A 24,751-nucleotide genomic window follows, 5' to 3' on the forward strand; every position below is an offset into this window, starting at 1 on the left:
TTAGAAAAATGAATAAGAACCGAAAGGTACTGACCACCATCAAATCTCGAAAGTTACAATTCTTCGGACATATTATGCGAAATGAATCCAGATGTACTCTCCTTCAAGCCATCCTGCAAGGAAAAATATTTGGAAAACGAGGTCCAGGAAGAAGAAGAACATCTTGGTTAAAGAACCTCAGAATCTGGTTCAATACAACATCTGTGCAGCTTTTCCGTGCTGCTGCAGATAAGATAAAGATTGCCATGATGATCGCCAACATTCGTAACGGATAGGCACATCAAGAAGAAGAATGTCCATATGGGTATGCAAGTCTCTTCAGATTGATACTACTGCTTTTGATTGCTTAGGAAGCTTAGGTCGAAAAATAAGTCGTTGCTAAGGATTATAAGGGACTAGACAAACCTAACGAAAATACCTGTTTCGTATACCGCAAAACAGAAACAAATTTATCATAATGGCTGCCAACCTCTGACATAGCAGATAAGAAGATGATTATAATTAATGAATATTTCTAATGACCCAGGTGGTAACGAATATATTTTTTTGGAAATAAAAAAATATTTTTTTTTTATTAAAATCCTTTATAAAAGGTATATAATTAAAAACCCAATCGGACTATGGCATAAAGACAGAACGTTTTCGGAATCCATATTCCATCATCAGTGTCCTAAAAAGTATATAACCACTTAAGTTAAAAAGAACGTGAAATTTAAATTTTTACCAAGATTAATACAAAATGTGGTTAATACTTACTAGGTGTACATGTTTAAAGCCACTAAATATCTGGGTAAAAATCCGTTAAAAGTTTTAGGTTAAAATTAGGTTTACATTATTTGATCTTATGTATTAAGATGTTAAAGTTACCAGTGGATTTGATAACATGGCAACGTACGACTCCACATGAAGTTGCTGGTCCTGAGACGAAGTGTCTACGAGGACTTGATGATAGCAACTGATTAAAATGACAATATTGACATGTTAGGACGGAAGTCCGAACAAAGCAGTCAGTGTAACTTAATGTATTTGTCTAAATATGACAGAAGCCAGCAATATTTTAAAATTTAAAAAATTGAATAAGTTAAAATTACAATTAAAATAAAATAATCATAGCAACCATCAATGTTGTAATTTTAAATAGTAGATTTGTCCTGAATTTTTGTTAAAAGCATGGAGAAAATTGTTTTATTGATTTATTTATGTGGAATCAATTGTGGTGAAAAATTGTGTGGGTACTGATAGGCAACCAACTATACATAAGTCTGAAGAAAGTGATATAAAATAAAGATACTAATAAAAGGCCCTTTATGTTTTGCAACATTTGGTATCTAGAAAATTGCAAAATAGACTTATGTAGGAAGTTGGATTCTCGAAACTTTATTTTTGATGGGTGAAATAGTGAATAATATATTTGAAAGTGCTATTAAGTAAATAAAATACAATAAGATACTTTTGTTATGTGATGTTCATGTAGTATTTAACTTATAACTTAAGCATAGAAGGCCCTGTATGTAAAAAAACAACATTTTGTACCTGGTAAATATAAAAAAAATTTTAAGTTACAAGTTCATGAACATAAATAACTGATTATGTATTAGTGGATAAAGTTGGTTGTTGTTTATAGTTGTTTTTGTGTGTTAACAACTATATGATACGAACAGAAAATTGATGGTTGAGACTTGGTTTTGTAATATGTTGATTATACATTACTCGACTTATACCTTAGCAAGAAAAGACCCTATCTGTTAGTTATTTTAGCAACACTAGGTACATGAGAAATGTAAAAAGGGGTAAGTTATAAGTTCGTGAGCTTAAGGTAGGTAGATAAAGTTAATAAACTATTGTTGTATATTGACAAGATATGTAAGAACTGCAAGAGTAGAACGTTTGTAGTTGGCTCTGTTAGATTTAAGTAAAAAGAAAATGTTTTTTAAAGTTGTGAGAAGAGGAAAGACTCTACAGGAGGTTGAGGTCTCCAGAGATCCGAAACCAAACCCTAAGGGACCTATGTGGATGAGTAAAATAAGATGTGGGATGAAAAAGAATGAAAAGGTGATAATCTAGTTTAAACAGATATATGGGTGGTTTTGTAATATGTTGATCATACATTACTCAACTTATAACTTAAGGAGAAAAGGCTCTATTTCGTATAAAGCAACACTAGGTACATTAGAAATATAAAACGGATAAGTTATAAGTTCATGAGATTGAGGTGAGTAGATGAAGTAAATTAAGGATGTGGGTTATGAGAATAATTGGCGATGGAGTGGGAGGAAGTCTCGATTGAATGAGACATGACGATTAACACAATTTGGACTTTTTTGTTTTTCTTTAATAATTTCAAGGTCTTCGTATAGGTCTAGTTTGAGAAAGTTTTTTTGGGGGATGTTGTGAATAAGTGATACGTCTTCTGGGATATTGAGGGTGTGGTTATGTTCTAAAAAGAGCGTTCAGTTGAAATTAAAGAATGATTATATTTTCAACCTAAAAATCCCAAAGTAACAAAGTCATTTAATAATGAGTGGGAAATTTCCAGAAAATTCTTTGTTTTATTCAGTATAGTCCCATTTTATAGTTTATTTTTATGAACGAGAGAGTAATTAGCATAATTTTAACTGGTAGCTCCGACCACTCCATGGGCGTGCTCAAGATTAATTAAAAAATTACTTTGAATAATTGTAAAAAATAAATGAATTATTTCAGTGTTATAAAGTGTTATGTGTATGTAAACAAAAGTGACCTCTTTTATCACACACTATATTAGAACTGACTGGCCTACATTAAAAAGGGTTTTAAAAAATTCACATTTTTTTTAATTTTTAAAAATTACAAAAGAGAAAAAGAGTTTTTAAAACCGTCTAAGGTATGTTAAATAGATGAATAAAAATATTAATATAAAACTTACAGCTACTTGTTACAAATCCAAATCAGATTCAGAAGATGAACTTTCAGAACCAAGATTTATAATAACTGGCTCGATCATTTTATCAGTAATATTGTCCAGCTTCCACATTTTTTCCTCTTCTTTAATAGTGTGACTTACTGCCTTTTCCCAGTTTTCAGGTTTTACATTATTTACGGCCTCCAAAAACAACTGTTTAACATCATGAATTTTAAAAGTGGTATTTTTTCTTGAAACTTCACTCTTTATCTGTGCCCATACCAGTTCAATCGGGTTTAATTCACAATGATATGGTGGGGATCTAAGTACTGTCATTCCACGATTTTTGGCAATTTCATCAATTTCGTATTTTTTAAATTTTTCTTTATGAAGGGCACACAACGAATAAAGTTCCTTTCTTATAGATCCGGGATGATACGTAATATTTTTTGAACTCAGCCAATTCTGCAAGTCTTTTTTTAACCACTTGGTTGTGGGCAGTCCTTCTATAAGTCTGGAGTGATAACTTGCATTATCCATTACTATTACACAGTTCTTAGGAAGAAGATCTATCATTTGTTCGAACCATTCTTGAAAGACATCAGCGTTCATGTCTTCATGGTAGTCACCGGTACGAGTTGATTCAAAAGTTAATAAACCACCTTCAACAAAACCGTCTGAACTGCCAATGTGTACTATTATCAGCCTGCGTCCCTTTCCTGATGGTGGGTTTAAACCAGTAGATAAGTTATTTACAAAAGCGTGCCTTTGACTTGTAACAGTTTCATCCTGCCAAAATTTATTTGGTGTATGACCCTCGTTGATCCATGTTTCATCAAGATAAAATATTTTTCTTTTTTGGTTTCTCATTTCCTATATGGTTCTTAGAAAATGTCTTCTCCATATGACAATATCGCTTCTTTCTAATAAAATAGATTTTCTGGGATTCTTTTTCCAGCGGAAGCCTATTTCTTTTAAAAGTTTCCATAACGTACTTCGACTCATTTCTGGGTAATCCTTATCATCTCGAACTGAGACAAGAACTTTATCCAATGTTGGAAATTCTTGTCTAAAGAAGAATTCATGCACTTTCCGTCGAAGTCCTTCTTTAAAATGATAGTCTATTTGAAATTTTGGTTTCCCTGGAGCATTACGTGGCATTTGAAAACTACCACATTTCTCTTTTTTAATAACTCTGTAAATCGTAGATTTCCCAACACCAAGTGTACTGCTAACTAACTCAACGGTCTCATCAACACTTTCACATAAACGTTTGTCTGTAAATGATTTAAAACAATTAAATATTAATGTTTTTTCATTAACTGTTAGAGGACCAATTTTTCGGCGTTTACACGGCACTTCCAAATTTTCCATAACACTAGTATACACAATAAACTGCACCTTGCAACTGAAGTACCTACTTTTAGTGAACTGTTAAGAATTTTGAATACGCCACTTGGACCTTCCTATATACAAAATGGAAAAACCCACTATCACATTTTCTGTGGAATAAGTTTAGAAGGTAATTATCTAGTCAATTACTGTCGTAGATTCCTGAAATTAAAGAATTAAATGTTTGATTGTTGAAACCCTTACTTCGTGGAATGCACTCATTTCAGATAAAATAAAACGTTTTTTTTATCTAAAGAATTAAACTTTATTTTGCAAATAGGCAAAGAATTAAACTTTATTTTGCAAATAGATAAAATAAAACGTTTTATTTTATCTAAAGAATTAAACTTTATTTTGCAAATAGGTAGGTACTTATTAAACTTTTATTGGTTATATATAACCAATAAAATAAACATCTTACATTTCTTGCAAATTCATTAGTACCTGTTAACCTCCATCACTCCGACACTGGCAACCTTATTTAGGGATTAGTAAACCTCACAACTATTGTATTCTATTCTGCTCCAACCTTTATACCTGATGGTCATACTCAATTTAAAATTGTTTTCCTATATACTTCTGTAAACTTGTTGACAAATATCTGTTTTTCATTGAGTCACCCGTATCAACAGTTTAGGGATTTGCATACATAATTTATTGTTTTATTACTCTCTCATACATAAAAATACACTATAGCTCGATACATGATTTCAGCAATTTTTCTTTATACCGTCCAAATAATACGATTCTGGAAACTCAATAAAGGATTTTAATAAAAAAATTTTGTGATACAGCCAGCTACAGGAATTTAGTTTCCTTGTGGAAAAAAAATAAATAACCCAATAAATTAAAAAGATATATTTAACGAACATAATTGCAAGATGGTTAAAGTTAATTCGTATTTAATAATACAATTATTAAGAAAAATATTAATATTACGGATATGTTTGTAAACTTTATTTCTACGCCATTGAGATAAAATCGCGTCCATCTTCAATATTTCAAACCATAAAAGACTTATAGATAACTAACTACACTCCGGAATAAAATGGCGATAAACAAAAAGTTGTTATTTATAGATAAATAATCTTCGTGCTTAACACAATCATAAAACAGTTTATCCATTAAGTTTGTTAAACTAAAAACTAGTGACAATGATTCCTAAGGAATTTTGTAAAAAGAATCGAACTAAGGAAACTGCTCAGGTGTACTTTATTCGAGATTATGGTTTACACCTTTTTATTAAACTTGTAAGTGTGGTTTTATATTACTGTAATTATTCTTCAATTTCACAGTTTACCTCAGACCTTCGTTTCTTCAAATCTTATTATTATTATTCTATATTGATTGGACACCATCATAGCTATTGCTTTTTTGTTAGCTGCATTTCTGACAACTCCACTCAACATTTTTGTAGTACAATATTGGATTTAAAACGAGACTTCAATAGAATGAAATACCTATTGTACAATTTTGTGTCTGTTAGTATTTGTTTGTAAAATCATGAATTTGATGATTCAGCCACTTTTTTAAATGCAATATTAAATATTTACAATTTAGTTTATTATTAACTTTCAATTAGAACAGAAAATATATTAACATAAAAAGTGTTTAAAGTGACCTCCTTCCTCCTGTATACAGGCTCTACATCGTTTCAACAATGAATACAAGATATTTTGAAAAATCAAATGTCTCTGTCGAAATGCATTAGCATCTTCTAAAATTCGTTTTTTTTTTGTTAAATTTACATTTAATTTGTTATTTTGCCATTTAAGAAATACTGTAATTGTTTATTTTCGTATATAATATCATAAGAGAGAAAATTTTGCCGGCACATTTTCGACTGGTATGAAAGTTTGTTGCCTGACGTCTCGTGATTTAACTGTCAAAATTTAATTCGCGAAAATTGCCAAACTTGAATAAAACCAGAAGAATTTCTCTTAAATGATATTCGCCAAGACTATTTTACGAAACAATGAATGCACCATATCAACGAAACATAATCTTTATTTATTTGTTAGCTATAGCAGTTTGCCCATTCTTTTCGACCATAGCATGATTTTGTGTATTATTGACCTGTATCATTTGGGAACTCGAAGATTCAGCTTTATTTGTTGTTCTGAGACTTTCGATCAACTTCTGGTGGTGACTGGAGTCCAGCTGCATATATGGTTTTAGAAAGTTAGGTTTGGGTGTCCCGTTAATTTAATTAACTCCTGTTCAGAAACGTTTGGCTTAAACAAGGCTGACACAGCTAAAGATTGATGAAAATGGTTTGTTATTTTATGTTTTTTGTGTTTATTCTAATTTTTCAGCTGACATTTTGTCCACTTAGATACGGTGTTGATTCCAAGTGGACAATTTTTGAACAAAGATCCATCCTTCCAGTTGGGGTGAACGGTAAGAATGAGTCTGTCTGATAAAATCTTTGGTCCCCTTTTTTCCATTAATTTCAAAAATAATCTAACTGGGCATAAATTTTTGTTTGATATATTTCCTACAAGCCATTTGCTGCTTGCCAAACTTGTCGAACCGCCTTGATTTGTTTAAAAAAAAAATGTTGTATTTAATTCGGTCCGTAAATTCTCCCATAACATCAAATTCCTTCTGTAAACGGTGAATCTTGCAATTTACGGTCACATTGCCTCTCCAAGCAAGTTCAAATGAGCAAAGGAAAAAAACTTTTTTTGTGCTCCATTGGAGGTTCCCTCGTCGTAGCTTTGGATGATTTTTAATAGTTCTTCGGTGGATAATGCTTTTGAATTGAGTTTTCTTGGTATCTCCGCTTGGTATCTCTGGCCAATCTTGCAAATTTGAAAGATATATCTGTAAAAGGGTCGATTTTTATGTCGTAACCCATAATATATTTTACTTGTACCATTTTTGCTGTAGTATTCCACATTAACTTTACAGACGACTCTTTGTAGTCTTCGCCATTGCCTTTTTTCATGTTAAAGGCATAATCCTCGAGAATTTTTGCTAATTCCGTTATGGTAGTACATCTTTCAAGCGAAAAATTTCTCACCCGTAGGAACTTCGAAAATTGGGTCCAAATAGCTTCTGGACCTCTGCGTGTGTAATGGAACATTTTACGAAATCAATTTTTTGATTGCTTCACCTGACTGGAATCCAAATCTTGAATTTGCGTCTGAATTGACGTTTGTCAAACTGACAACAATAGAATTACCAGACACCTTCGTGACGGATCTGTCATAATTGTGTCGCTGAGAAATCACGGGCAGAAAAGAATTTTGTCAGTAGGAAACGTGGCATTGCTATGACGTTTTATCAGTTAAAAATAGTCTAGTGAAATAGTCAATTTAATTAATTTAAACCAAACTTTTGTTCACAATAACTTTCAAATCACTACCAAGATAGAAAACACAGCAACAATTTGCCTACTCCAATAATTAACTGGATATGTGTTTGTAAATTGTATTATTTTTGCTTAAAATTTAAAAAATTGGCTTTATCTTCTAAATTAATGATTTTACAAACAGATACTAACAGCCAAAAAAGTTGTAAAATAGGTATTTCATTCTATTGACGTCCCGTTTTTAAACTAATATTATGCTAGAAAAAAGTTAGGGAGGGGGAAGGTTTGGACACCCCCTAAAATCTAGAAAAATCGAGAAAAAAAATGTTCACTATTTTTTTATTAATGATGTTTACCACACACATGTTTAACATTATATTCTAAGTTATTATCGTGGTTATCAAAAACCTTCCATGCTGTTGTAAAATATGTAGAAGTTGCCAATTTTAACGTGAGAAATTTAAAGAGGATACTGAAGATCAACAATGAAATAAGTAATTAACTGAGTAACTAATTAAGGTTCTATGTTAAGAATATTAAAAATAATAAAAATAAAATGTTTATTTCAGCATTAAATACTTTTCCAAACACATACTTCTTACGCCCATTATGTTGGCAATTATCGTTTCTTCCATCGTTTGATTTCCATGGTGACTTATGGATATTGTTGCTAGCGAACTGGGAACTTTTGATAACCAAGTTGGGATGAAACATTAAAAAGTATATAATACAAACTGTAATCATCATAGGTGGCTCGACAATTCGTTGTGGATTTTGGCCTGCTCACAAAGAAGTCACCAGCCCTGTCGATTCCTGCCAACTTCCCTCCATCTTCTGACCCTTAGAATCTATGGGTCTTCTTCCACATCATCCATCCATCTCCTTCGTAGTCGTCCTCTGCTTCTTGTGCCCTCTGGTTTTGAAAATGTTAATCTTTTCATGTATTCGTGATGTGACATCCTAGTAATGTGTCCAGCCCATCTAAGTCTCTGCACTTTAACGAATTTCACAACATCTGCATCGGTGTATAACTGATATAGTTCAAAGTTGTATCTTCGACGCCATAGTCAATTTTCATTTACGGCCCCAAAAATCTTTGTCGTATTAAGGTCTTAAATATATTGAGCTTTACTGCACGTTTTATATTTTTATTTTTTAAACGTTTCTGGAGACCGTGAACAGTTCTGTTTGCTATTGCTATGCGTGTTTTTATTTCATCGCTTGTCGTGTTTGTTGCATTTACTAGCGATCCAAGATATGTGAATTCTTTGACTTGCTCAAAGGTATGGTTGTTAATTTGAATTCTCTGTTGGATATTTCGGGGGTTTTTAGAAATCAACATATATTTGGTTTTTTCCTCGTTTATCACAAGTCCTAATTCACTTGCCGCGTCCGCAAGCCTTGTAAAACACTGCACCGTGTCTCTCATACTTCTGCCCACTATAACTATATCGTCAGCGAATGCGAGAATTTGCGTCGATCTATTAAAAATGATTGTCTGAGATGATGTCTTAGACCACTATTAGTGTCAAAGAACGTAAAATTTTTTCTCTCCTTCTCCCGATCTCCTTTTTAAAATTGGATATTCTCTCTTTAAATCGTGCTTTAACTAAATTATCAGTAGATTTTTAAGTTGCCTTATGTATGTATATCTTTATGAGGGAATCGTGTCCCAGCTATTGTTTTTTCCTCGTTTATCACAAGTTCTAATTCACTTGCCGCGTCCGCAAGCCTTGTAAAACACTACACTATGTTTCTCATACTTCTGCCCACTCTAACTATATCGTCAGCGAAGGCGAGAATTTGCGTCGATCCATTAAAAATGATGTCTTAGACCACTATTAGTGTCAAAGAACGTAAAATTTTTTCTCTCCTTCTCCCGATCTCCTTTTTAAAATTGGATATTCTCTCTTTAAATCGTGCTTTAACTAAATTATCAGGAGATTTTCAAGTTGCCTTATGTATGTATATCTTTATGAGGGAATCATGTCCCAGCTATTACCATGTTCTTAGACATTGCAAAGTTTATGATTCTGAGACCGTTATCATTAGAGTCTACGTGTAGGATCTCTTTTCCGATGGTGGGCGAAAATATATTCTGGTCCCCTGCTATTATTTTGATGTCATTTTTTGGGTACTCATCGTACTCTCGGTCTAGTGCCTCATAGAACATGTCTTTTTCATTATCCTCTTTTTCTTCCGTTGGAGCATGGATGCTAATAATGTTAATATTAGCGAACTTCTCTTTAAGTCTTATTCGACATATCCTATAGCCAATAGCTTTGAAATCGATTACACTATGTTTGACCTTGCTACTTACATTAAATCCGGTACCAAATTCGTGTCGGGTAGGATGTCCACTGTAGTAAATATTGCACTTATTTTTTTTCAGGATGCCTGAGCTAGTCCACCTCATTTCCTGTAAAACAATTATGTCTGCTTTGGCTTAGCAGATCTAGACAAACTCTAATCAGTCACCTCAAGTATACCAGAATTTTTTTTATAATAATTTTTTTAACACAAAAGCTCTTGTAAATTAAAATTATATCATTTGTTTATTTTCATTCCAGATGCTCCGTTCCACCTCCTACAATGGCTTCGGAGAAGCGCTTACCAGTCAACCGAGGCCTTCTCGTGGAGGCAATGCGAACCCCTCCAATACAATGGACCTGAGTTATGTCACCGAGAGAATTATTTCTATGTGGTTTCCATCCTCTGCAACACCACATTCTTATAGACAAGGACAACAGCAAGCGTCTCATATGCTTAGAAATAAACATGGTGATAATTATATGGTAAATTTATATTTTATACTAAAAAACGCAATAGTCCTTTGCTCTGCACACCTCACGCGCGTATTTATGTGGAGTTTCATCATGTTGCAGCCAAATACAGTTATCTGAGAGTTTCTGATAATGAAATTTCTAAATTACAAAGCCGATGAAAAATACTTACTTGAATTTGAAAATAACCGAACCAACTCATGTATAACATTGTTTTCTAATAAATTTAAATACGCTGACCCATTTAAGTTTCTTTCAATGAAGAAGGTTCCAGTTATTGAATTGCCTATTATTCCAGACCATCTGTTGAGTTTTTTTGGATACTGGGTGTGGTATTTACGCATCCAACGAGGATTGTTATGTGCCAGTATCTACAATTACCCTGATTTGCGTTTCCATTAATCACAAAAGTCTCCTCAATGCAAAACAACATTATTTAAAAAACGGGAATCGTTTGGATCGTAGCATTTTCACACAATTATGTCCGCAAACTCTTCACGTTTATCAAAATATGGTTAATCTAGGCAGTACTCAAGTGCTGATCGTCTTCTAACATAATACAAACTTCTAAAGATTTCTCTTTAGTAGATGAGGTTTTCTGCGTCCTGATTTGGATAAATCTTTTACTTGCCAGTTCGGTTCAACTTTTTACCAACTATTTCCTATTAAACTTATGGGTCTATATTATTGGAAAAAAAGGGGTTGACAAATGACAGATTGTAAGGTACTAAGCACGTGAGTTGCATCGTTTTGAAATCCACGATTGACTTACGATCGTGAGGAAGTAAACCTTACATAACGATTATTTTCCTCAACAAATAAATTTACTAGTTCATTATCAACAATGAATCTAAAAAAATCGATAGGTTCCTTATTGCCTGGAATTATTTGTAGAAGTTGCTTTTTTTAGTCCACTGGAACTTTTCCATTTCCCCCGGTATATCTGACTACTGCAAAATACCATCAATAACAGCATTTGTAACCTCCGACTCTTAAATGGATATATCATCAATTGCACCTATAACATTTTTTTGTAACAAAGTACCATAAAAATCAATTACCTATATTACCTTCCTCATTATCTGTATGCTCTTCCGAATTCGATTCATCCCAACCGCAGTCCCGACCACTTATATCAAAATCTGAATAATCATCACCATCATTGGAATTCTGCAGTATGTTTAAAAACTCTTCTTCTGTTAAAGTTATTTTACGTTTTTTTGGTTTTGATGTACCTGCCACATCTTTATCCATATTTAGTTAAAAAAAAAAAGAAAAACTTAAAACGGCTAATAGTTTTAGGTAGGTAATTTTTTAAACAAGACGCTCACAGACTCACAAAACGTACCTCTAATGCTGTTGAAATACTAACGTGTTTATTTTGAACGAGCTTATGGTTCACCAGTGAGCCATGCGCATCTGACAAAGGAACGATGCGGCTCACATGGGAGCCATGCGCAGTCCAAGTGTTAACAAGCCCAATGAAAATTTGCTCACGTGGTATACAGATAAATAGAATTACCATGTGACAAGTATGAGTATATTGAAAATGTTTGACCATTATATTTTTTAGTGTTTCCCATTTCCATATATTTTGTCTTTTTTCATCATTTATCTCTATACTTATTTTTCGGAACTTTGGTTCTTTTGTCCTTCGTTTTAAAGATATTTTGTAGTTCAGTCAGTCTTTGTGTTAATATTACTACTCATCCGCATATGCAACATATCACCTCTTTGATGATAGATAGAGCTCTAAGTAAGGATTTCGCTTACCCGTAAACTTTTTCCAAGAGGAGGTTATATACTAACTGGTAACTCTTTTCCAAAATAAACAATTTTAAAGTAGAACATAGATTAAATATCTCGCAACCGATAAATTAAGCGGATTTTTGCATAGGTTTGTTTCGGTTCCAACCTTCCTCGGTTTTTATAACCTTACTGAAAACCTTTTACTTGACTGGAAAACACTTTATTTCTTATTTTTATATACCTAGCTAATAAATAATCTAAGAAAATTAACATATTGTCTTTTGTTTAGGTGTTTAATCTATCACAACCCAAACGTGCCCTTAGAAACGAACATAAGCACGTCAAAGAAGTAGGATGGATGCCTAATTTAGCGCCACCTCTGGAGAGGTTATGTAGCATTTGTAAAGAAATTGAGTCATGGTTGTCAGGTGACCAACATCGGATAGCAGTTTTGCATGCCAGGTAAAATAAAAAACTTATGTATAAATTAAAAATCTATTTTTATATGTTGATACGGGTCAATATATGCTGAGTGGTAGGGATAAATCGTAATTGGAACCATTATGATCCTAGTTTTCTGTCAGACCGGAATACTTTTTTAACGATTTTGAGATAAAAATGTGTAACTATTTATTTCTAATCTTAAATAAAGAAACATTTTACGTTTCTTTAAAAAAAACTCACATTAGGAAGATAATTAAATGTCTTCTCCTGAAGATATTTTAACTGCAAAAATATAATAACAATTTCTTTTCTCGAAGAACATGTATACATGTCTGAACATCGTAATGTTCTTACCAAGTGAATTTTACTGTTATTCGAATCATGGGCTAAATCCAAACTCCTGTAAAAATTATCTGTATAAGGTTGCATAAGTTCTGTAACCACTCTGGACTAACGACTTTTAATAAGATGGTTACTGCTATTTTCTTCTGTTTATACTTTCACTGCGTACGTATATCCATCTCCATCGCAAGGTTTAAACCATTTGACTCCTTATATCCGTATGGTACCAAGAAATGGTACACCTGGTTCCTAAAATAACTGATACGACTCTTAGTAAGATTTGATCATTTTGAGTAGTGTATTTAATTGGTCTGACATTATATATGACAGACAAATAATAAAATAAACAAACAATTGATTACAAACATATGTTAATTTATAAATTGTAATAATTATTAAGGTCTAAATTTTGATATTATTTTAAATTCCTGCGTTTTATAAAGACTATATAAATTATAGTTTTTACATAATATAAGGTTGTTGGTATTATTTTTATTATTATTAAGGAATAAAACAAACGACCTAACTGAATAATATATTAAAGCAAGAATTGTAACCAAATTAAAAGATAACTAGAGCACTAGGGCACTAGAGGCAGCAAAACATTTTAACATAAGCAGAACCACAGTTTTTCTATTAAAAAAAAATGGAGGGAACAAGAAACACTCGAAAGAAAGCGAGGGTTTGGAAGACCAAAACTATACTAAATTTAGGTATGTAAAAATAAAATTAATATTTTGTAATATCTCCATTAGCGTTGATAATAGCTTGTAGTCTTCGGTCCATCTGCGTGAAAGGAACTATGAAATTATCTTCTTCAGAGAGCTCTTCCCAAACGTGTTGTATACCGTGCCACAGCTCTTCAGCATTTTGAGGTATAAAATTACACCGATACAACCGTTTTATAATAATCCCCACACATTCTCGATTGGGTTTGAATCTTTTTTTTTTTCTCGTCTTTATAGAGGGGGGTCCGGAATCTTCAAAAGACATTTTAGTCCAGGACGCCGTCTGACTGACCTTAGTGCAGGATTCGTTCTTCGTACTCCCGGCGATAGTTCCCTCTGTCACAGACCCTCCTCTGTCATCCAGCGATCCGGACTTCATTCATCCACAGACTGTCAGCAAGGAGACTTCCTGTCTCATCGCATTGGGTTTGGGTTATTCTGGAGCCACTGGTTTATTATATTTGCAGTGTGAACAGGACAATTACCTTGTTGGAGGATAAAATTATTTTCTGGATACAACTGTTCTACACTGGGAAACATGATGTTTTCTAGAATATTCAGATAAGTCTGCCCAGCAAACCTGCTATCACTACGCCATACCATTCCCATTCCTCTAGATGAAATCCATCCCCATACATTGGCGCTAAAATGACCAGCTGCTCGATATCTAGAAACATATAGAGGATTAAATCTATTATCATCTGGTCTATACTCCCCAATTTTGCCCTTTTTAGAAGATTACCCTGTCCCAAAAATCTTGATTTTGTAGCAGATGGTTTAAAGCAAATATAAGTATTGATTGCTTCTGTTGTGGTGTACTTACGCGATGAGTCTTAGGTACCGAACTTCGCATCGTCATTGGTACCGTTTCGCATCTTTAAAAGGATTCTATTCTAATCTCTCCAAAAGCATTCGATCTTCATAAGCGGTAGATATTTTTGGTCTTCCAGAACCTTGCTTTCTTTCGAGAGTTTCTTGTTCTCCCCGTCATTTATTAATATTAAAAACGGTTGTTCTGCTTACGTTAAAATGGTTCGCTATGGCAGATACAGAATGTTCTCGTTGAACAGAATAAGTTATTAGACAAATTTTAAGATTTGACAGTAACAGTGACAGTATATAAATAATAAGTATTTATCCTTCAAAATACACTGCTCAATTTTCTACAAAATACGCTTTAAAAGTCATATCAGTTTTTTTAGGAACCAACTGTACCCTAGTTTCGTCAATTTATAATGATTCCCTAGGAGTGTACACTATCGGAAACTTTTCATTTTGTACAAGAGGAGTAATCTTTGTAAAGTCTGTTAAATACTATTTTATTTCTTGATACATCATCCTCAATAGCAACTGTCAAGCCAACGTTTGCACATTCACTTTTCTCTACAAACCAAAAAAATAATATAGTGCAAACCGAAAATTTGTCTTCCTAAATAACTTACTCATCCTTTTTGTACCAGCATACTTTTGGTTTGAACTAGGAACCTCAGTAAATTCTCTGCATTTGTTTTTTTTTAATAAGTTTAGTTTTTTTTTCTATGAGACTCATATTCACTACTGCATGAATCTGAAGAACCGTCACTAACATGTGCATTAGACACTGAGTCGGCATCGGAATTATAAAACCTACTGTCAGGCACACTGATATCGTTGAAGCCACTCTAATCAAGAATTCAGCGAAGTTTGTCTTTGGTTTGTGGGCTCAAACGCCCACATTGGTAGTAATCATGGGTGCAATACCATCGTGCCACGCTGCAGCATTAGAGGTAATGCTGTACCTTTCTCTTCATATACATATGAGGGGGATCCCTCCAGAAAGTGCATTTTACAAGTGGATGTTACAAGCAGGACTGTTAGCAATAAATTTTTGTGCTCAATGGTGTACAGCTAAGCTGCACTGCGGGCTGTGAAGTCTATAACTTATGAGTCTTGTTAACAGCTTGGAACTGCAAACGGTACTATAAACTGTTAGACCTAAACAAAGTGTCTTTCCTCTGGATGCGAAAGTATAAAAGAATTTTTGGTAATAAGATTGCTGACAGTCTTACAAAAAAAAGGTACTAATACTCATTTTATGGGACCAGAGCCATTCTGCGGTGTACCTAAGAATAGTCGAGGATGTCCGAGAATGGAAAAAGAATATAGCCTAGTAGAAAAACATTTTAGACGAAAGGCAAACAAAATGGTTATTTCAACTTTTGCTTTCACTTTGAATCTCCAAGGAGATTCAAAAGATCGAACTCAGAAATATCACTGTTCTCACTGGATAATGCTTAATCAGATATTAGCTCTGTAAAATGGGCAAAGTGGACCGAGCAACATACAGATTCTGGAAAAATGTAGAGGAAAATGCAATTGTTCGCCAACGCCATTAGTACCTGGAACAGGACTTATGGCGTCGTAGTAGAACGCCATAAACATAAACGCAGTATGGAAAGTAATACAAAGAAAAAATCGAAACCCTTAAAATTTACAAGCTACAGTATGTCAAAACTAGGAATGACATTAAAAATTCTACAATTGCACGCCCACTTGATGCGCGGTAAAATTACCGGAAAGTATCCTAGTAGGAGAGTAGAGTAGACATATGAGAAGCAGAAACTCAAGCCAAAAAAAAACAAAAATAATCATATACAAAACCTTTATACAACCAGTGTTGACATAGGGATCGGAGACATGGACCATTTCCAAGGCAGATGAAAACCTGTTGCTTATATTTGAACGAAGGATCCTGAGAAGTATATTCTGTGGCATCTGTGAAAATGGTGTTTGGAGAAGGAGGTACAACTACGAGATATATCACAGATATAAACATATATTAGGTAGTAAAGACGTAGTATCTCTTATAAAAATAGGAAGACTAAGATGGGCAGGACATCTGGCTACATCACAGCAGAACAACAATCCTAGAAGAATCCTTATATCACAACCTGTGGGAAGTAGGGGTAAGCCAAAACTCAGATGGAGAGATGGTGTAGATGAGGATGGTAGAAAAATAGGCGCAACTGACTGGCGTAATAGATTTGGGAAGGTCGAGGCTCTTTTATAGGACTGTAGCACCAATGATGATGATGATCCTAGTAGGAGAAGTAAACTAAGTTTAAAAATCATGTAGTCCAGTTCCGGTCTTCATCCATCTCTTTCTCTCCGAATAGTTTCTTTGTCTACTCTCAGCATCGATGGACATAAGTTCGAAAGTCATTCCTAATTTTGACAAGTAGTACAATGACGTTTATTATTTGTAGTTGTAAATACGAAGTTTGTTAATAAACGTTATGTTGTTTTAAAAATTTCGAAAGAAAATTATGAGTCTTTCTAACTGTCAGTCTATGAAAGATGGTAAAATCGCAAATTTTTATTGCATAAACTACTCAAATATTTGTTTTTTTCGATTGATCCATATTAGAAATATATGTTATATAAAGGTAAATTTCCTGGTAAATTCTGAGTGATTTTAGTAAGTTTGATAGTCACCAGAATGTTCAAAATGTTGTAAAGCTTCAGGTTGTAAAGTTCCGTAAGTCTTGTGATCGGAGATTCTTTATGTATAGTAGTTTTATTTCATCCTTCTAAATCTATATTCTCCTTGACTAGTTTCGATGTTTTAAGTCGTTTTCTCTGTCAACAGTACCGTATGAGTATTTATTTTATTAAACAAAGCATGTTTTTGTTAACGCTAACGAGGTCAGTAAATTTTGTCTATTTTCTTAGATGATTTTTTGTAGTTTTATCCCAAGAATTGGTAGTAGGTTCACGTATATCCTATCTATGAACGAAATACAACACTAATTGATTGCTATTGGAAAACTCTACATGGGCCGTATTGTAAGAATAACATAAATTAAATAGAGGTATTATACGCAATCGGATATACTATTGAATCGAATCGTAAATAAAGTTGGATACGTATCTTGGAATACAAAAACAAATGTTCAAGACATTAGGAACGAAAATTTGAAAATTGGATATGATCGTATAATGTATTATTATAATACAGTAAAAGAAATAATTGATTTATAATTTTTATAATCAGGTTTTATGGGAGTTTTTACCGCTTTCTGAGTGTATATTTGCCACCTATTCAGCACAGATAATTGATATAGATAATGATAAATATTATATTTATATGAGATTAAACCAAAATTAATTGCAAATAAAATTACATTTTACGTTTGATTTTAGCGTTTGGATGTCTAATTCGGAAATCATTTTCAAAATATTCAAAATATACAGATAATATTCTTTTTATATAATAATATTGTTTTGACACAAGGCCTTTGATATCCTCGGATATCAAATTATGATCTTTATGTACCTCTGATCTTATATTAACTGGTTAATATTGGATATTTTTATTGCTAACTTCTTCTTTCAATTTTGGTAAACACAGCCTGCTACATTCTGTTGATGAGTTTGCTACACATTTTTGTTGGTTTTTTTGCTGTCTGTTTCTTTCATGACTATTGATGCATCTTTCCATTCTACTCTGTGCTCATTGTTCCAGAAATATTTGCATATCTGGGATCTGTTGGTCAAAGTCTCTATTTTTAATATATGATTTATGCTCATTTATCCTAACACTAGGGGACTTAAGATTTCTCCCACATTAAAATTGTTGCATTCAGAATCTTACACATGCAGTTCTATGATCTCTCTTGCGTGTTCTTTGGTTAGGTTTTGGACAGAATAAATCTCAATGTGTTGGCTATTTTGAGTATGTGATGTATTTATTTCCTATCCTTTTTAATTTTTCTGATGTGTCTATTCAAGACAGGAATATATCGAGAAACAGGGAAGAGTACCACAACCAACAGGATAATATCTGGTATACAGACGAATGCAAGACTAGGGTGTGGGAGTAGGAATATCCTCCAAAAGCGAAAGCTTTGACTTGGGGAGGAATTGCACCGTTTTTCAAGCGGAGATTTATGTGACACTGCAATGTGGAAAGTGAAATAATGAAAGAGCAGTTGAAAAGACCAGCTCCAAACATATTCTGGCACTGAAGACACTGGCGTGTCAGGAAATGGCATCCAGGATGGTGTAGGACTGCATCACAGAACTACATGAACTGGGAGACCGGAACAATGTTGAGCTTGTCTAGGTACCAGGACGTCAGGGCATCGAAGGTAACGAAAAAGCAGATAAACTTGCTAAAAGATGATGAACGCATCAAATTGACCGGCTGTGACTCTGGGTGTACCGAAATCTGCAGTATGTAAGGCTGTGGAGAACTCGAACTGAGAAAATCATGAGCGAATTGGGAGAAAACCCCAAAACAAACACATGGGAAAATTTTCATTGGTGGACCATGTACAAAAAGAACAGAGCAACTGCTCCAAATGGGAGGAAGAAAAAAACTGAGAACAGTAACAGGAATGTTGACCGGATACGCCCAAGTAAGAGAGTTCCTGAATAACGTAGGCATTTACAATGGACAACTTAATTGTAGACTCTGAGATAAGGAACCAGAAACGGCGAAACATGTATTAAACGATTGCGAGGCGCTGGACAGCAGAAAACAAAAACTATATGGGCAACCAAGAGAACACCCTGGTATATTTAGGACATACCAAGCAAATGACCTGTACACACTTAAACAGTGTATAAAAATTCTAGACTGGTTGTAGGAAATAGCAATGGGCATCAAACAGAATAAGCTTCAGCTTCAGTGATACGTAGATCTTTTGAATCAGGCGGGCTCTGGGGAGATTTTTATTTTCTGATGAGCGCTTTACATATAATACGTATTATTGTTATCTTCAAATTCCTTCTTGTGGAAATGGATAATCATGACAATCACGTTATAATGATAAGCATAACAATGTATAATCATTTTTTATTAAGACCTTTGTGATCAGGTTTTTTCTTCCTGAAATTGTTTTTGTTAGGGCAGGTGTTTTGGGGTTTACCATTTAATGATTTGCCAATTCCTTTTTTCACATTCATGTTATGGTTTAACTGACAAATTAAATATCTGGTGGTGTGAGTTGTTTTTCTGTAGTCGTTGGTTATATAACCTGTATCCACCTTTGTGATTAACACAACCAGAAAATATAGTGAGTTTTTGTTTTCTTTTTCCATGGTGAGTTTGACTGATTTTTTTTTACAGTAAATGTCCATCAAAAACTTATTCGGTGCTTCTGGTCCATGAGGCTAAATAGAGAAACACATCATCTACATATCCATCATACTGTGGGTTTTTGTCATGTTTGCATAGTATGTTTGTAAAGTCAAAAATCCATACCCAAAATCCAATAAATGATTAACACAGACACACAACATTTCAACAACGTATTTATTATGCTATGTTATTTGTGATATTGTAATTTTGTTTTAGAGGAAACAAGGATAAACTAGGCGTCATAGTATCATCGTACATGCATTACTCCAGCATATGTGGCAGCGCCGAACAAGCCTTAGATAGATTTTCAATGCGAAAATTTTTAGAAGATAATGTCGGACCTTTAATTTTACCTTCCAATAAAAGGTAAGAGAAGTTTTTTTAATTGATTTAAATACAAAATATAATATAATTTTGCACAAATTACAAAATAACAAAATTTTATATTTCATTGGTCTCATTGTCGTATAGAATTTGTATTACTTTTTTTTTCTTTTGTGTCCCATTTCTATTTCTCCGTAAATTGATCTTTTAAACTAAATCTTTATTTTCTTCATATTCTTCGTTCTTACTCCGTAAATTGATCTTTTAAACTAAATCTTTATTTTCTTCATATTCTTCGTTCTTAATACAAAAGTTTTTACTGTTTTATTGTTAGATAAAATGAGCTTCCATCAAGTAACCGTCGAATCCATCACTTATGCAATACTGGTTGTGCGAATTAAACATGATCTAATATGAGATAATTAATAATAAATTAATTAATATCAACTATATTTCCTTCAATAGTTCTGGCGAGATAAATGAACTTTAACTCATAGGTGCAAATAATCATCAAATTTTAAAATGTTTCAATAAACAATCAAAATAATTTATAGGTAAAGATAAAACTAGGTGAGCACTTACCAGTAATTGAAGTGACCGTTGTTTACACTATTTTACGAAATAACGAACAAAACGAATTTAATATGTATGCATTGGTCCACTTTCGAGTTGCGTCTGTTCCATCTTATCGATGATCACGCTTTTCATCGCGAGATCCATTCTCCGATCGGTGCTATAGGAATCATAGGGTTACAGGAAGGACACATGTATCGATTAATTTACACAACCAATTCTCTTCCTTATTTCTTATGTATAATCGTTTTTCTCATTTGCAATTGTACCGAGATATTTGTTAACTTGTTCTACCAGCAGTCTATTGCATAATATAATAACTTCTTGTTGTTGTTGTCTTATTGCAATTATTATAAATTTCGTTTTTTAACGTTCAACATTAGTACACTTTCTTTGTTATTATCTTTATAAGAACTTGTACCATTATTACGACGTAATCGGCAGATCTTAAGTAATTGACATTTTTCTTCTTAATTTAGGACTAAGTCCTGTTTATTCTTATAACTAAGTCTTGGGACTCCGATATCCCGCACTCGTATCATCGTTTTGGTATTTTCCAAAGTGGTCCCGACGTATTAGGTGTTTCAAACCTTGCAATTTTTGCGAAGCCCTCATCGTCCATTCTACTGCTGTAGTCTCCACTTTCTGCGTTTCTATCCAGCCCATCTACGATATTACGGACGCTGCATCCCTCATTAACTTATCTGTCCCTAAAAGTGCAACCAGCGATGGATCGCGTTCTTATTTCAGTTTGTTTGGATATATTTTTTTCGTTAATTATATTATCATCACATTCAACTGGCAGTGTTTCTTAAAAGCTAATTCGTATATACATAAAAGAAAATAGAAGATATAAGTATCTTTAACCCACTAATAACCAATTTATATTGGATTTATATATTAAAACAAAATTCAGTTTACAGCTTTATACTAGTTGTTAGTTTAATCTAACAAGTTAAACTAACAACTTTATCAGATGAACAACAACGATTCAAATCCGGAAGATTCTGCGTAGATGCCGTGTTTGTACTAAGACAAATCAAAGAAAAGGCCATTGAGTACAATAAACCAGCATATCTATGTTTTATGGACCTGCCAAGGGCTTTCGATCGCATCCAAGTCGAAGACGTCTTACACCTAATGTATAAAAGAAACATACCAATTAATATTAGACAAACCATCGAAAACATCGACTTACATAATCGAATACAGGCAAAGATAAATGGAAAACTAACACAGTGTATACCAGTAAAAAGCAGAGTCAGACAGGGTGACTCGTTAAGCCCAATTCTCTTAAATACAATAACGGACGAAATAATACAAGCAGTATGTAAAGGTCATGGCTACAGAATGGAGAGCAAAGAAATCCAAATATTATGTTATGCAGACGACGCCGCATTAATCGCCGAGACAGAAGACGAGCTCCAAAGATTAACACACATATTCAATACAACAGCCAAGAAATCCAATATGATAATATCAGCAAAAAAAAACAAATATATGAAACATCTAAATACCCACTACGACGTAAAATCGAAATTAATGGAAAAATAATGAAGCAGGAAGCAAGGTTTAGATATCTGGGAATATATATAACTAGATAAAAGATGTTGAAGAAGAAGTACGACAACAAGGCTTAAAAGCAAGTAAAGCGGCCGAATCTCTTAATGACATAATCTGGAAGAACAAACACCTAAGACAAGACACAAAAACAAGAATCTATAAAGCAGCAATTAGCATACACGGCGGAGACAAGACCTGACACACCTAAAACGAGACGACTACTAGAAGCAACAGAGATGAAAATACTTAGACGAATATCAGGGAAAAGTCTGTTGGATAGGGAGAGAACCGAAAACTTAAGAAGATCGTGCAATATAGAAGACATAAATGGATGGGTGACAAAACGGAAGAAGACATAAATGGATGGGTGACAAAACGGAAACAGGAGTGGAACGAACACATTAGTAGAATGACAGAGGATAGGATAGTACGAATAGCACGAGATAAGTCACCAAATGGATGAAGAAGTATTGGCAGACCAAGAAAAAGATGGTGCAATAATTTAAACAATTTAGGAGGCTAATATTGAAGAAGAAACAGGCTTTAAAGCCTTACATACAAAAAGCAAGAAGAAAAGAAGAAGAAGAAGCTTAATACTCATAAATGTATTTAGAAGTAAATCGCCACCAATTTTAGTAAAAAATGTCTCGTACAGGGTTCAGATTTAATGACTTTCGGGAATTAACAAATATTCATGTTAGTCAGCCATCGTAGTGTTGTGTATGTATTTCATGTCTCTAGTCTCAGTGTAGTCTCCTTCTTTAGATTTTGTTAATCAATTGATAATATTATAAGTTTATTTGACTTTGAGTCCAGTTATCACAGAACTGAAGACCTCAGGCTGGAAGTTTCGATGACAAGAGGTGAATCAAAAGTTGACAATCCGGATCAATTAACAAACAATTGCATAATACTCGTAAAGGACAACTGAGGATTAAAGAGGAACGAAAAAAACTTTATTAATATAAACTGCCTTTCTAATATGAGTAATTTAAAAGCTATTTTAGTCGAATTTATTGATCTTTTTGATTATTTATTAGATAGGATAATATTCTTAATGTTTACTTATTTTTTGTTTCCAGATATGTTGACTACTTCGCTGGACTACTTTCCCACCACATTAAAGTAAATGCTGCACCGATGTATCTCACACACGTCACGGTGTTAGGTGCTCCATCGTTCTACCAAGGTGGATGTAGGGCTTTCTTAAAATTGTACGAGGGGCACACTCCTGTTTATACCTCTGGTAAGTTTGTAACTAGTTTTAATTCGTAGAAATTCTAATTATGTACACTGGTGTGCAAAATTAACCTGACACTCATTTTTCCTAAAAGCTGGCTGCTTTTAACCCCAGAACACTAACCATTCGTAAAATTTACGAACGCTGATAATTTTTTTAAGATTTGGTAACCTTGTATGAATTGTAGAAGCGTAGGTATTGGAGTAGCTTCCGTAATCAGTTTGTCGAGTACATTCACAGTGTAGTTGCTTTTTTTGTGCAGTTGTTAACCGCAAGATCGCAGTTGCTTCGTATTTTTTACGAAAGGTTAGTGTTAACTTAAGTTTTTTTATCTTGGTATTACTTTTTTTTTTTTTTTTCTTATTCTCAATGCTCAAATCAGCCTAAAGTCTAAAAATTTTAAGTTTTTTAACATACTAATTCTCTTGTAACAAGAGATGAATTAAATGCTCTTGTTGGACTACTTATATTTTCTGGAGCACAAAAAGATAACGTCTTCATAGTAGAGAGATGTTTGATTCCAAGATGTCTGGCACCATTTATGGAGCAACAATGAGCTGCGAAAGATTTGATTTTCTTCTACATAATCTTAGGTTCGATGATAAAACCATAAGAACTGAAAGAAACAATATAGATAGGTTTGCCCCTATTCGGAAAATATGGAAGGAATTTATTTTTAGTATTTAAGAGTCCTATCGGCCAGGTAGTTATGTAACTATTGACGAGCAGTTATTAGCTTTTAGAGGCCGGTGCCCTTTTTAGGATGTATATCCGGAATAAGTCGGCCAAGTACGGAATTAAAATTGTAATGACTTGCGACGTGGGTACCAAGTACATATTGAACGCAGACCCTTGCCTCGGCAAACGCACACAAATAGAGAATCTCTAGGAGACAACTTTTGTTAAAAAGTTGACTGAAACTATTTACGGAAGTTACCGAAACGTCACAATGGACAATTGGTTCACTTCAGTGAACCTTGCGGATACTCTTTTGAAGCCTCCTGACAACCTTACAATTATTGGTACTTTACGGCAAAATAAACGAGAGATACCCACTGAAATGATTATTCTTAAAAACAGAGAAATCGGAAATTCAAGATTTTGCTTTTACCTAGAGAAGACATTAGTGTCGTATAAATCCAAAAAGATCAAAAACGTTCTAGATTTATCTATAATGCATGAAGGTTCAGTTTTTTGTCCAACTATTAAAAAACCAGAAATAATATTGCACTATAACCAAATAAAGGGTGGCGTTGACCCTTTCGACCAAATGTGTGGCCACCGAAGTTGCT

General features: G+C 33.6%; 1 protein-coding gene across 1 annotated transcript in view; it reads left to right on the top strand.

The window, feature by feature from the left end:
• by (focal adhesion protein tensin) overlaps nt 1–24,751 on the top strand; it is a 726,462-nt gene that overhangs the window by 520,922 nt on the left and 180,789 nt on the right. Inside the window, exons 6-9 of the mRNA XM_072536011.1 lie at nt 10,160–10,384; nt 12,411–12,583; nt 19,976–20,125; nt 23,302–23,465. Of these exons, the coding sequence (XP_072392112.1) occupies nt 10,160–10,384; nt 12,411–12,583; nt 19,976–20,125; nt 23,302–23,465 (712 nt within the window). The remainder of the gene's footprint in view (nt 1–10,159; nt 10,385–12,410; nt 12,584–19,975; nt 20,126–23,301; nt 23,466–24,751) is intronic.

The sequence above is a fragment of the Diabrotica undecimpunctata genome, chromosome 6, assembly GCF_040954645.1.
Source record: "Diabrotica undecimpunctata isolate CICGRU chromosome 6, icDiaUnde3, whole genome shotgun sequence".
In the NCBI taxonomy this organism is placed as follows: Eukaryota; Metazoa; Arthropoda; class Insecta; order Coleoptera; family Chrysomelidae; genus Diabrotica; species Diabrotica undecimpunctata.